At 41.5% G+C, this 14,870-nt stretch overlaps 1 protein-coding gene across 1 annotated transcript; it reads right to left on the bottom strand.

The window, feature by feature from the left end:
- Positions 1–1,158: 1,158 nt before the first annotated feature.
- On the bottom strand, positions 1,159–12,479 carry ttc21b (tetratricopeptide repeat domain 21B). The gene is made up of 29 exons (XM_071538130.1): positions 12,305–12,479; positions 11,818–11,947; positions 11,593–11,703; positions 11,312–11,478; positions 11,001–11,123; positions 10,461–10,618; positions 9,627–9,711; positions 9,393–9,491; positions 9,063–9,255; positions 8,855–8,952; positions 8,241–8,441; positions 7,487–7,616; positions 7,240–7,397; positions 6,772–6,996; positions 5,909–6,147; positions 5,318–5,390; positions 4,961–5,071; positions 4,739–4,877; positions 4,291–4,397; positions 3,990–4,178; positions 3,586–3,696; positions 3,422–3,503; positions 3,103–3,253; positions 2,849–3,010; positions 2,499–2,694; positions 1,903–2,127; positions 1,616–1,736; positions 1,445–1,512; positions 1,159–1,353 (listed from the first exon to the last, which is right to left on the bottom strand). The coding sequence occupies exons 1-29, from the start codon at positions 12,326–12,328 to the stop codon at positions 1,276–1,278; spliced, it is 3,954 nt and encodes a 1,317-aa protein (XP_071394231.1). The 5' UTR covers positions 12,329–12,479; the 3' UTR covers positions 1,159–1,275.
- Positions 12,480–14,870: the final 2,391 nt, after the last annotated feature.

Below are 14,870 nucleotides of genomic sequence, written 5' to 3' on the forward strand. Positions count from 1 at the left end.
GCGCTTAAACTATTTAACACATCTGTGCTTATTATTGAAGAGTTTGAAAAACTGACTCACCTACTGGACCTGGTGGAGTTTATCCCATCCTCAGGTTTTCCAAGTTACGCACAGCAGATGGTCTTGATAAAGAGTTAGGTGCTTGTGGGGGTAAAGACGTGGACTCTTAAGCCATCCGGAGGCGCCTGCTCTGGTGCCCAGTTTGAGCTCTTTCTTGTTAAGTATTGCAGCGAAGATCAGACTTGCACAATGACTCCATGTGTAGCGACTGTGCTCCCCACAACCTCCTATCCATGTCAGGCAAACCAGATTATTTCGTCCATTGTGCGTAAAAGAGATCAGTGTGTATGCCACATTTTTTCCAATCATGCCTGTAAATGGCTGGCTATGTGGCAAATCTGTTTGTACGACTGATAGTAAATTGTCAATTCAGATCGTGTATCCGCTCCTACACTAGTGTGTTCACATGCTTAGCAGCATTACTGTGTGAAACGTGATGTGTTTCGTTAAATCTACAGAGAAAATAATGGGCTGTGGCACAAGAGTCACCAACATGTCTTTATGATTTTATTTTCAAATTAATAAAATAAATGAAATAAAACTGTTCAAATAAGTACCATTAACTCTAGAACCTCCCCTAAAATATTCATCACATTAAAAAATAACATTTTCAATATTCATCAAGTTTGCATAAATAATTTAAAAGTCAATCCCCTGATATCATGATTAGCATCAGGTAGATAAGAAAAATAGCTTGTCTTGACTAGAGGAGCACAATTCTGTTTAATGAATATTACACAGACTCAAAGCAGACTAGACTGTATTGTGCCCCTCTGCAGGATCCCTTGCATCCTTGTAAAGTTTGTTTATATACTGGTTTTTAAAAAAATAAATAAAATAAAATAAGTCACAGTGGTGTGTAGGCCTGGCACATCTTAGCACTGTTTTCCATCAGGGTTAAAACCCGGAGTGTTCATACTCTTGATATGCAAAAAGAAGACACGTACATGGCAAGAAGTTTAAGTCAATTTTCCAGAGAACTAAAATGCAAATAAATGCTCATTCTTTTCATTTGAAATTAAAAGACAATAAAGCACAGGACCCCGTCTAGTTCACAAATTTTATTGCAGAAACAAGAGTTACATTATTTGAGTTCATAAAAATGTTTAATCCATCACTCTCTCTCTCTCACACACACACACACACACACACACACACACACACAAACACACACACTCACACACACACACTGACACACACACATGCCTCCAAAATCTAAGATCTTAGGGCAGCACGCGCTTTGTCCAAGATGTCCTTTCTCATTCTTGGATAATTTGGATGAGCATCCAAAACCTATGAACAGAAGCAAAGACGATATACAGAATAAAAAAAAAAAAAAGATCAAAGCACTCGAATAAACTCACAACATCAAAACTTCTCTCACCTTATGACACACATCTATGGCATCAACATGCCTCTTCGCTTTTAAGTAGTTGAAAGCAAGCTTGTATCCTGAAATAAATACAAACATTATGTCTTGTAAATGTATCATTAATCATCTAAATTATGTTTGGCCTTCTAAATGGAATTGGACATATGATTTTGGCCGACGTACCAATGGTTGGGTTCGTCTGATTTCCATATTTCCAAGCCAGTTCATAGTTGAGTGCAGCATCACGGAACGCCTGCTCTTTTTCCATTATGTAGCCCAAATATTCATAAGCTTTACAGCATGACTGGGGGAAAAGTGCAATTATCATCACAAAGTGCCAAAACACTTTACATAAATGAGGGTCACTGCATCATAAACACCTATGAACTGCTACCATAGGGGAAAAAGAATATATGCATGAATTGTATTACCAGATATTAGAGCAGAGTGACATTATTATCAGTACTGACCTTGTTATGGCGGAGGCATCTCTTTAACAGGTCCCCAGCCATGTCATACTTCCCCGAATGGATGTAGATATCTGCCAGGAGCAGCCAGCTCTTCTCAAACTCGTCAGCGTCAACGATGCTCCAGTTCATCTTAGCTATGCGTTTGAGCTGGTTCCTGGCTCGAGGAGTTTGTTTTAGGATCATGTAAGCCGTCGCCATGGCCAGTAGTGCCGGCACGTGGTCTTTCTGAATTCAACCAAAGAACTCTAGTTAGTCGCTGTCTTACAGGACGTACCTGGCATCACCTCCACCCACTAACCAGCCCGTGCCCATACGCCTTTACCCCATACCACCTTTATTGCAGTATATTAAGTTAAATAGGGAACTGCACTGTTTCTCTGACAAACAAAATTCAATAAACTGAACTACAATAATGAAAACGATGTTAAATTCTAACAAAGTTTAGCATGATAAAATGTACTGTACAGTTTTCAATCTCTTAAACCAAATGGGATGAGTAAAGCTAAGAGAGAGCCTGAAATAATGCATATATCCTGGTGAGGGTATATTTGCACTGGAGGGTGTGATGTAACACGCACCATCTGGAGTTTGCTTACCTCATTGTTTGCAATCTCTGTGAAAACATTGAGGGCTTTCTCCACGTTGGCCTTCTGTTTAGTAGCCAGGAAGCAGTAGTTCTCCAATATGCGGAGCTGCAAGTGTCCACCGGGTGTCTGGGGCTTTAACTCTTTCAGCAGCTTCTCGGCTGTTCGCACGGCAAGCTGCTCCGACTCCTGCTTCTCTGTGGAGTTCCTGGGAAGAGACGAAGATGAAGCACATTAGAGGCGAGTCTGTGTTTTAGAATACAAGAATATCTATAGGGTCTAATTATAAACTGTAATGCTTCAGTCAGTGTGCTGCGTGTGCATGTGCTGTGTATGACATACTGTGTATTATGTCAACTCACCCGATGTCACCATCTAGATTCTCGAATACTTCTCCTCCCATGGTGTCATTGTCAGGGTTTAGGCAGATTTCAATCATGTTGTAAACAGCATTCTGACCCCAATCATTGTCTTTCCGTGCCTTGTTAAAGTGTCGCAGGCCATCGTTTGGTTCTCCTGTGTACCTGAACAGCAAGAACAACTTAAAATCAGATAATGCTAAACAGATGACATTGTAATCTTGAGGAATCAGTCTACTTTAAATGAACGACTTTACCACAGATAAAGTCCTTTGCAGTAGTTATATCCAGGGTCAAACTTAGCCCTGGAAGAATGTTTGTCTGCCATATCAAGAAATCTGGGAACTTCTTCCAGCTTCCCAGCTCTCCTCAACAAGTCAATAAGACGTGACAGTGTTGGGTAGTTGTCTGAAAACAACAGATGTGAAAGTTATTGCACTTTCTGTTTAGAGAAGATCAAATCAGCAGTTCACATTTACATTCACCCCAAGTTTCCTTTGTAAACTAAGAAACCTCCACTATTTTGGGAGGGAAGGTAATGTATTCAAGTCTAAGACAAACAGGGCGCTGTCACACCTGGTTTCCGCTCCAAAAGTTGTTGAAAGTGGAAAACGGCCTGTTCATAGTCTTGCTTCCTGAACATCAGGTCAGCCATCATCTAAGGACAGACATAAGTGAGAAATTACAGAGTTCCAAAAAGATTATGTTCAAGACTGAGATGGCATAGAGGGAGAACAAACCAGTGTCGCATCTTCATTAAACTGGTCATTCTTCAAAATGATGCTGCATTGCTCCTGGCAGGCGTCCACCTCATCTAGGGTAAGGTACAGCCGTGCCAACTCCAACATCACCTAGGAACAGGGGGCGCATTCATTTGAATGAACTTAATGTTACAACATCCTTTATGGAATAATGGAAGGTGGATTTAGTTTTCTGCTTTAATTCTATTTGTTTCAAGGATAGTGTTGTGCCTTGTTGACATTTAAAAGTACTTTTCTTTCTTTTCTTTCACCTAAATCAAACCATCAACAAGTAAGCCCAACAAATTTTTACAAACACAGGGATGAGACTCTAAAAGATGCCAGGGCTTGTCAACTACAGCTGCAGTGAGTACACAGGACGTTTTTGATTCAGCTGCACTGACCTTACGATCACTCTCACAATACACAAGAGCTTCTTTGTAGAATTTGACTGCTCTCTCATAGCCCCTCTGACTTGTGTAGTGTTTAGCGATCTCAGCGCAGATCTCAGCAGCAAGCTGCTTCTGCATGGGGACAGCGTCAGGCTGCTCCAACTGCACCCGCTTCAGCACCTTGGCCTGCACATCCCGGGCCTACACACAGCAGAGACACAACCTCATTATGTAATCCATGCAAAATTGTGATCCAGAATGTGAACGGATGATATAAGAGTCTCAGAGAAACAGAGAAACTGGAACCACTTACTCTTTGCAGGGAAAGTAAAGCGTCTTCGTTTTTGTCAACCTTATTTTGGACCTTTGCTAACAGGACCAGATAACGACAGTCATCTGTGAGTGCTGGCAGTTCATTCACTGGGAAGATCAAAAGGAAAGAGCACAACAAAACAATAAATTCATCATATCAAAACCAAACAGCAACATGTTTTTCATTTTTCTAAAAATATCTAAACAGTAACAAGAGATGTGATTTTGGGTTCACAGTAGTCTGGCATGAACATAAACAGCATTTCCAATCATCTTTGCATCAAGATGTTTACATTTATGCACCACATATTTGCATCATCATGTCTGTGCAAAAACCATTATTGTGACTTGGCCTACTGGACTCTGTTATTCTGTTACTTTTTTGCCAAGTTTGAAGTCAGGGAGCCTAGTCTAGTCTAGACTGTGAAGACTCAACAGCTCCACTATACCTGGGTCATGGGCCAGAGCATCATGCAGGACTCTCTCACACCGCTCATACTGCTTCATCTTCATCAGCAGCTCGGCCAGGTCATAGCGGAGGAAGTTCTGCTGCTCGGTCTTCAGTGCAGCTTCATAATAATTTATTGCCTGTGTAACAACAGCTCTGTCAACACTGGTTTGTCCCTTACGTGAATTTTCTGTTTATCTTTGGCTGAGTGTTCATTACAAACCTTGACGTAGTTATGAGTCTTGACGAGGGCTTTCCCAATCTTGCTGGCTAAAGCGCCGTCTTTGGGGTTTTTCTTCAAAGCCTGTTCGTAGACCTCAATGGCTTTCTCTGGCTGAGGATAAACACATCTTACGGTGAGTGATGTGGCTCTGCATTTGTGTATGGACACGATAACACAGTTTGTTGTTGAGTTGACATTTTTCTAAACATTATTTGGAGAATCTAATACATTTCAATATTTACGTCATGTTGTGAACACACGGCAAACACCTTAAAAGCCATTCCAAGTTAGCCAACATCTAAACAAAACCCGTTGTTTTGGGATATATAAACAGTAACTTGCATCTCATCTACTTACTTCTTGAATGTTCATGTAAGCATCGCCTAGCAAGAGATGTGTGTGAGGGCTGGGCAGCTTCTCCACCATTTCTCTGGGGAAAAGACAGAGATAGCACAGTAGCACTTTATTCTATAGACACATGTCTCTGTTCTGAGGTTCATTCATGCTTAATTACTTCTTAGTAGTGTTTCAGTGAGGGAATGCCTGGCAACACAAATATAACACCAGAGAACAGGAGAGGACTATTGGCACACTTCTGGAGCACTGGAGGCAGCTTTGCACATTATAGCTTTGCTGCATGAGTGATTTTCACTTGATTCACTTTGAGCTTGTGGCCTTCTAAATCCTACTACGGACTCAACTGGATGAAATGTGGGAACACTATGACTAGGTGGCCAGGAGTCAGGTTATCTGGAGCACTAGAAAAGATAAGTGGTATTTGACTGTACCATGCTCAGCCATTACTGCTCAAGCCAGACACTTGCTACGCATCGGGGTCAGATAGAGTGTGATATGTGCTCACGTGTTCAGCTACTAACACAAAGCAATACAATCGTTCAGGTTTAGATGTGCTTTTTCTGTTGGTTTGGATCCAGATGTGCTGCTCACCTGTAACAGCTAGTGTACAGACGTTTCTCTTTCCTGTGGTTGAGATATATGTCTGCCATTTTCCCCTTGGCTTGGATGTAGTAGGGCTGCTCAGGGGTAATGTTTCTGAGCATGCTCAGTGCCAGCTCTGTGTCGCCACGCAGCAGGGCCAGGTCAGCATTGGCAATGGTGACACGCAGCTCCTCGTGGGTTCCTGAGAACTCGTTGATGGCATCCTGCATCACCTTTGCTGCTTCATGCTGAAATATTAAATCCATTCATAAACTTACACTTTTCCCTTCAAGGGCAGTGATGTGGAAACACAAATAGCACTACTGGGATAAAAACCTTGAAAGGATAAGGCTGGTGTTTTAAAATGCATTGCTTACCGTCAACAAATCCTATGAAAATAACAAAATCAACAATGCGTTTGCTCTATTCCCGTTACTTTCTTCTGCTCTACTGCTTCTACTGCTCTTCCCACGTACCGTTTTCAGCCGTCAACCCGGAAGTCATTGGCTCCAGTTGTAAGCTAAAAACCTTGAAATACAGCTCACAAAGACATTGTTTCAATTTTAAAAATCGCTAACTGTTACCACGAAAAGTCAGGCTGTTGTAGTTATTACCAAATCAAATTCAAATGGGAACAAATTCTTCATTACGCCGGGGACTATTTTCGGTGCTACGGAACTACTTTCCTGAGAATTCCTGAGAACCTTAAAATGTGAAAAAATAGTAAAAATAAAGAAAAATGCTGTGTCCAAACTTTTGACTGCTAGTGTATAAAGCATGCCTTTTTTTCACTGTACAATATCTTGTGTGTTTTAAATTACACAGGATATAACTATGTACCAGCCCTCTTACTTTAAAACTCACTGTTTTACCTGTTCTCCATTGAGCCAGAGGGCCTCGGCTAACTCCAAGAAGACAGAGACACAGTCAGCAGGACTCAGCTCAATCTTCTTGTTCTTGGACTTGGATGAGGATCCGGCCCTGTGGACCCCCGGGAGACTCATGGCCATCTGCAAGGTCTGGATGGCCCCCGTCAGCTCACCCATTTTCTTCTGGGCCTGAGCCTTGATCAGGTGGTACATGGGGTGTTCTCGAACCTGGAACGGACAACACGTCAGTCCAATCAATACAGAGAGGATTCCTGAGAAAGACAGTTACCCAATATCAGTATTGTCCAGGTCTTTTACATAATTCTGTTGCTGAGTTCCTGATTCCAGCCAGTAATAACACTCACCATTAAAGTTGCAGATTTGTATCCACTGCCTTGGTTAAAATAAGAGCCTGAATGCACATAGGCGGATAAGAGACTGCTGACACTATTGTTTTGATTTTGATTTTACCTCAAAGTTATGGCTGAGGCAGAGTTCAAGAGACTGGGAACACAGTTTAAAGTTCCCCTGCAGTAGGTGGATCTGCGCCATTAGCAGATGAGCGTCTGCATGAGACGGACACTGGTCCAGGCAATGATGTAGACTGCTCTGCGCAGCTTCAACATCACCTGAATAAAGACAGCAGCAATACAATTAAAAACAGCATCTATAGAAAAAAGCCAATACACATTTTCTAACATTTTAATGCAATCCTCACCAGACTGGAATCTGACTTTGGCTGACAGAAAGACTCCCTGGAGGAGACCTGGCACAATCTTGACCACAGTATCCAGCACAGAGGCACAGTGCTGGAGCTGAGGAGCAGGAGGCTGGCCCGGGGCTGGAGGCTGGAGCACAGACAGGAACACTGGTTACCTACTGCAGAGGGTCTCAAACTTTTTCACGGTGAGTCTCACTACATGAGATGTAATTATGCATAACCCCCCTGTCCCCAAATGTGTAAAATGAAAAACATAATCCTAAGGGACTATAGGTGTATGAGTCTGGACTGATTTCTTGCTAGAAATGTGGAGAGATCAATACATTGCTGACATTAACTAATTCAAATTATTTTTCCTCAGTCAACAATTAAAAAATGAAATTGTTCAGCACCATATTGGAATTGTTCAGTACTACATAAATGCAATATTTTTAGCACTGAGAACTGTAGTGAAGACTTATGATGGAAACAAAACTTTGACAGGATTTAAACCTACTATGTTGCCTCACAAATATTTAGACAATTGGGGTAAAGGTCCCACACCAGTTTTTCCCAGCTTTCTTGCAGCGCCTCAGTGTAGAAATTATGGACAGAACAGCAACATTAGATTTCATCTGTATGCAATGTGCATTCACCTTTTAAAGATACAGTATATCTAAATGTATTTAAGACAATATAAGGCCTGGAATTTAAATAGACATTTTAAGACTTTTTAAGGACACCCTGTCATCCCTGAGTCTCCTAGTCGTACCTTAGCAGGACACAGTGCTAGGTAATCTTTGACGATCTCCAGCAGAAAGTCAGGGTTGAGCTTCTCAAAGTATTCCACTCCCAGAGGCAGACCCTGCAGCGTGTTAAAGTGTGTGTCGACTGCATCGTTCAGCAGGTTGGTCACGTCTTCCTGGGGCCGGCGCTTCTTCACCGCCAGCACAGCACGCAGGTATAGTAGCTCCTATTACGGTAAAAGTGAAAAATTAAAAATAAATAAATAAATAAATTGAGTAAAAGGAGGAGATAATGAAAAAAGGGAGATGAAAGAAAAGAGGTAGAGGAAGATATTCCCCTCAGAGAGATGGATTTAAGACACCAACACAAAATGAAAAGTCTCCCAGGAAGAATAACTTAAGTCCTAATACTGAAGACCTACAGGACCAACTGTTGCTCATCCTGCCGGATGCTCCTGCTTAGCGCTTAACAAACAGTTTTTCAAAGTAAAGTAAACGATTCTGAACCATGGTAACCCATGAGTCATAAGCCTCTAGCTCTAGGAAACTCCTAATAGAGTAAAGGATATGTCGTGATTTGGTGCCATTTCATGAAGTCTTCAAAATGCATTCAAAAGCAGCATTTAAATATAGACCTCACCCCTGATTTTCCAATAGACTGCTGGATCTCTGTGAGGAATTCCAACTGTTGCTCCGCATCTTCTATGTGGCCCTCTATCAGCTGGCAACGAATAATACCTGTGTGAGAGTGGAATTTTGTAAAACGTGAAATCTTCATAAATGAGAAAACGTAACAATGCAGAATTTCGTGTAGACAGTGGATTAATCACTGTGACATGTCCAGGTACCTGTCAAAGCAGGAACACTAGTCTCATCCAAAGTCATAGCAGTCTTGTACCACTTCATGGCCTCCTTGATTCTGCCCTGAAGCACCATCTGGTAGCCAAGTTCTGTGGCCAGATCTGAGTCCCCTGACGCCAGAGAGAAGGCTCTCTCTACCATCCTGTGGGTCTGCTCAATCACCTTCTCATTTCGTCCACACTGTAAGGAAACAAATGGAGACATGACAGAAGGCCAAATGCTGAAAAGTCATAGAAGTTGAGGACCTGCTCTGAAGTGAAGTAGATTGAAATTGTAGCATCGATAATGTGAAAAGTGAATAGTGAGAGGCGCCTTACAACACGGGTGAAGGCTAGAGACATCCTGTACAAAAGCTCGGGGTTGTGAGGCTCTAGAAGGTCCAAGCTGCTGATGAGGTTTGAAATCTGCTTTACCGACTGGCGAGGGGGATATAAAAACAATTTCCCATTAATTGATTGCCACTCCTACATCATAAATTACCGGTACTTAAGAATGTATTCTGATTCCTTCAAGGTTCAAGGTGTGAGGATGTGATGATGGATGAACTTTACCTCAGTAATATCTCCATCTCTACATAACGAGTGTAGAGCTAGCATCCTCAGAGCCTCCAGGTTATTTTTATCCCTCTGTAAAAGCCTGAAATATGACACATAAAGTCCAGTAAGTGAACACTGTCTCCTACAATACATCTAAATAAGGTTCGATTCCTTTGATTGGTGGTAATAGACTATCTGATACTGCTGAGGTACTGTACTGAGTGCACAGACAAATGAGATTAAAACTAAGAAGGGAATTACACACACTGGGTATCCATTTATGAATGGTCCTGGCAAGCAAAAGATGTATACTGTGCACTACTTGCACCCCCCACAATTCACAACACTAATGCTCAGCAGGACAACCACAGTGGCTCGGGACTTGGCTCAACGCCGTTAGGATTTGGCTCCACCTGAGTGATCACTCTTCCTCCTGTTCATAGAACCTGAAGCAGTGAATCCTGGGAAATGTGTGTGACTCTAGCGCTTCAGCTCAAAGGCCTTTTTATGCTGCCTGGCACTGGCCAAGGTCCAGAGGGGCGAGCAAGCAGGAACAATGGCTTAGTCAGTATGCAATGGTTTGAGGCATCACGCTAGTTTTTCATTTGCACTTGAATGCTGAGCCATTTGCAAAGGCTGACTGTGTCTTTCCTTACATCGCTGCCGCTGATTACAAATGCTTTTATGGTTTCTGATCTCACCAAAGAGAGAAATCACACCTCCTTTTTTAGGATGTATGATTAGTGCAGGTGAGCTTGGAGTGAATAGGATGTGACAGTGCGTGACAGAACCCCTAACCTTTGTGTGTATATAATTCAATAGTAACCTCCAAACCAACTAGTCAGTTACCTCTGTGCTGCATCTATGGTTTGTTCCCAATCTTGCAGGCTGAGTAACAGCTTCATCTTCTTGATCAGCGCAGGCAAGAATCCAGGGAAACTAACAATGAGTTGGTTAACCATCTCCAACGCTCCAGAGTAATTCTGACGATATTCACAGTATTGTGCCTGGGACAGACAAAACGTCACTTAGGGTATATCATGTACCGTGCCAGTGGTCAGCATTAATGAAAGCCTGTTACTATTCAACTGAATGAAACAGGAGTAAAGGTAATTATTTATCAGAAAGCAACAATTGCAAAGAGATTGTTGTTAAGTTATAGAGGAATAAAGCAAATAATAAATCCTGTCTGAGAGAACAGTAAGACACATGGTGAACACAATAGCTGGAGTAAACTGTAAAAATACAGCAATCACAATGATGGCAAGGGACATATTAAATCCAGTTCTTAGTCAATTAGCACTGAGACGCAATAAGTACTGTAAGCACCATAGGACATACAAGAAATGACAGAAATACTATTTGTTATAGATCTGTTTCCCATCTTACCTTTCCCATCAGGGCAAAAACATCTGCTCGCTCTCTCAGTCCCTCGTCAAAGTATTTTCCAGCCTTTTTGGCATATGCGTCTTTACTCGATGTCAGATCTATCCAGGCTTTTAGGATTATCCCCTGAACAATAGACATCAATCCAAATTTTACAAAAGTGCAAATAAATGAGAAGCCAGACTGGGGGCATGACACAAATGGACAACTCATCATTCCACTCACATTATGTAAAGTGGAAAGTCCCATATGCATATGGAAACACAATATTGATTCATTTTCTCAAACAGACATGACAAAAATCCAAATCTCACCTCTCTAGAGCCATTGGAGAGTTTGATCATTCTCTCTATGTATTCCCTTGCTTTATCATTTCGACCCAGTAGCCAAAGAAACATCCCAGCATAGTAAAGGCTCTTGGGAGATGCACTTTTACGATCCTCTTTTACCTTAGCATCAAGCTCTTGAATGACTTCTCGGTCTGTCAACACAGAGACACTTATTAGAGCATCACTGGTCAGCGTGTACAGTCTACACAAAGACCTGGACAAAAGGCAGTGACAGTGACATAAATAAAAGATTCTTGTTGGTTTACCTGGGTTTGCCTTTTTTTTCTCAGCATAGACAAGGGCCATCAACGTGCAGAGGGACACATCTCTACTGTCTCTTATCATCTCCAACTCTGCTATGGCTCCTTGAATTTGATCTGTGGTCAAACAATGACAGATGTGCAGATGCCATGTGACAAAGAAACGCTTGTCTCTACAGAAAAATACATTGTTTCTTTATGTGATAATTTAAAGCTGGCCAATGTGCTTACCTTGCATTAGAGTCCCATACGCATGGAAAAAACTGTAGATTGGATCATTGCTGAATTTCCTTAGAGCACCAGCTGCAGCGTTTACCACATGGTTGTAATACTTTTCATAGCAATAGTAATTGATCAGACCCTAGGGGGGGAAAACATAAACACGGAACTGTTTGCAGGAGTTTAAGACTAGTATGGTTGGTATTGGCAACGACTTAATAGGTCCATGTATTAGATTGTAGTAGCAAAACGCAGCAGTTTGTACGACGTACTAGGGTTCGGTACAGTAAACTAAAATATTTAATGTTTCTACAGCACCAGATAGCCTTACAGCAAATGCACGGTTACATTACGAGCAACTCTCTCTCACTCAGCCTTCTATGTATCATTTTGCCTGAAAACTGATCTCGCTGAATTGTAACACTAGTTCACTGATTCTATAGGTCGCTTTCGTTTGATTCCTTGATTTACGTTGTATCATTAAAACATGTCAGCTTACCAACGTCGTCTCCTCGTCCTCCATCTCGGCTAAAACCGTTTGTGTCTTTTCAGCACTGCTGACGCAAAAAAGATTTGTTTCTTCCCTTTTTACACTGGATTGGGTTGTATCGTCTGTATTCGATACAATATTACTGCTCTGGTAAAAAATAACTCGACCTTTTTCGTTGCGTTTTCGCCATCTTGCACCAACTACTTGGCGTTGCCCGGTAACTTAGTAACAACCTCAGCCGCCATCTTTACAGCTTCCTCTAGTAGTTTCTCCTTTTCATCGCCAGGTGGCGCAGTGATTCTTTCATAGAAAAAAAAAATCTGCCTTACTGTCACTCAGCGGATACTACAAAATAGAGTAGGCGATATGCACAAAACAGCAAACAAAATAATAATAAAACAAATAAAAAAAACAGCAACAGAGGCACTCTAAAGACATAATATGTTGATACGTGCATGCTTGTTGTGATTTTTATACCCTGTTCTGAAACTGTCACAAGTAGGCTTATAAGACAGTCTTTAACTAGGCAATTCAGCTTTATGCATCATTGCCCCCCCACCCCCACCCCCCACACCACACCACACCACACCACACACACACACACACACACACACACACACACACACACACACACACACAGGCTACTTTAATTCAATGTTTTGTTTTATCTTTGAGAGTCTTGGGTTACCCAGCATTGACTGAAGCTGAGGAGGCGCATTAATCCTGGGCAGATATAGCCTCCCAATAGAGCAAGGACAATACCAGTTACTAACACTGTCCAAGCCCCAAGGCACATTGACGTGTTGCGGCTGTTGAAGTGTGTTCCCTCCTTGTTGAAAACCACAACTATGGCAGCAATGGGTGAAGAGGGAGAGAACCAATTTACTAACTATACACATACAGGCCTATTCTACAACTCAACTTTTCAAATCTATTAACAATTAAACTGTGTTTTTAATGAAATTCTTCCATGCACCATAATAATGTATGGTAGCACGTTTTGATGTGTAAGGCATTTGAAGCAGCATGCAGAGAAAATCATGTAAAAGTAAGGTTAACCTACTTTGAATGTATGGAAATAAATGGAGCCATCTCCCTGGGTTGGATTAATGTGATCACTAGAGCTGGGCTGGCCATCTGCCTGCCATACACACACACTTCACCATCAGATGAATGCAGGACAGAAATTTAGAGATAAAATTTACATTTGTCACAGATCAGCATGATCTTTGTATATAAGATAAAGCACAAGGTTTTGTTCATGTCATTCAAACCATGAAACATACTCTCACTTACTCTTAACATACTCTTACTATAGTTTTATTCATCATGTGCAACGGAAACATATTTCCAGCCAGTGATAATTGGGGGACGAATGTTATGCAACACAATGCATTGATTGTGAAATACTAACTGTTGATGTCTAGAGTTCCAGAGCAGGGCTGAGTCCATGGCAGGAGCAGCCAATGTCCAGCATGGGCACAGGACAACTGTCCCAAGGGAGACCTTTCCATGCCTTGTCAGATACTATTTAGCACTAGCTTTGGCACATAATCATTACTCACTGCAGCACACATCAATGGAAGAGTAAATCAGGTTGGTATTGAGCTCTGAACATGTGCAGCAGTGGTAAACGACCGTGTGCTGTACCACACAGTTTAGCACACAACGTTTAACCCATATGGTTGGTGCTTGTTTCACCAGAATAAATAACAACACAATACTTTACCATTAACCAAAAGGAAAATATTAATCTATACCCTTAACCTGGAATTTGTGTTCTTTAAAAAAATAAATTTAATTACAATGAAATAAACTCTATTTTTGAATAATACTCATACAGAGTAGTTACATGGTAGATAATAGAGGTGTTGTACTTAGCAAAGAGCAATAAATACTGCATGTGTTGTTGCACTTACAAAGAATGCATCTGAAAACCTATTAGAGCAGAGACTGTAGAATATGTATCCCCTGGGATATAGGCTACTGCTATAGCATTCTAATGGCTATATCCATTGTGGTTTGTACAGGCCCTTATTGATCAAAGAGTCATGCTCAATACTGTAATAAAAGCAGCTCACTTGCTAATGAACTCCTTTATTTCTTTTTCCATATGTGTAGCAAAAACATGCATCAGATTTGATGGCTTTGCACTTCAGTACACACAGACGTGTTCATTCATCCTCATAAACATACTATAGGTAGGCTAATGTATTGATGGTCAGAGACTCTCATTTGTGTCCAGCTGATATTTTCAGGGTAATTGTGTGAACTAAATGGTCTTTGGTTGTAATATCTGATGACTAAACATAAATAAGGGAGAATTTAACTCCATAGCATCAGGTGCAATCTCCTATTCTGGGTATGCCTGCTAACCTGGCCAAGGTGTTGTCTATAAGCTACAGTATTTGTGTTTGTGTGTGTGTGTGTGTGTGTGTGTGTGTGTGAGAGAGAGAGAGAGAGAGAGAGAGAGAGAGTGAGTGAGACTGGGTGAGTGATTGACTGAGTGGTTGAGTGTGTGTATGTTTCGTGTGTGTGTGTGTGTGTGTGTGTGTGTGTGTGTTAGCACAGAGTG

This window comes from Centroberyx affinis, unplaced genomic scaffold (assembly GCF_046629955.1).
Source record: "Centroberyx affinis isolate AG114_WGS23_722 - 3 ecotype Tasmania unplaced genomic scaffold, CSIRO-AGI_Caff_v1 ptg003208l_1, whole genome shotgun sequence".
Classification (NCBI taxonomy): Eukaryota; Metazoa; Chordata; class Actinopteri; order Beryciformes; family Berycidae; genus Centroberyx; species Centroberyx affinis.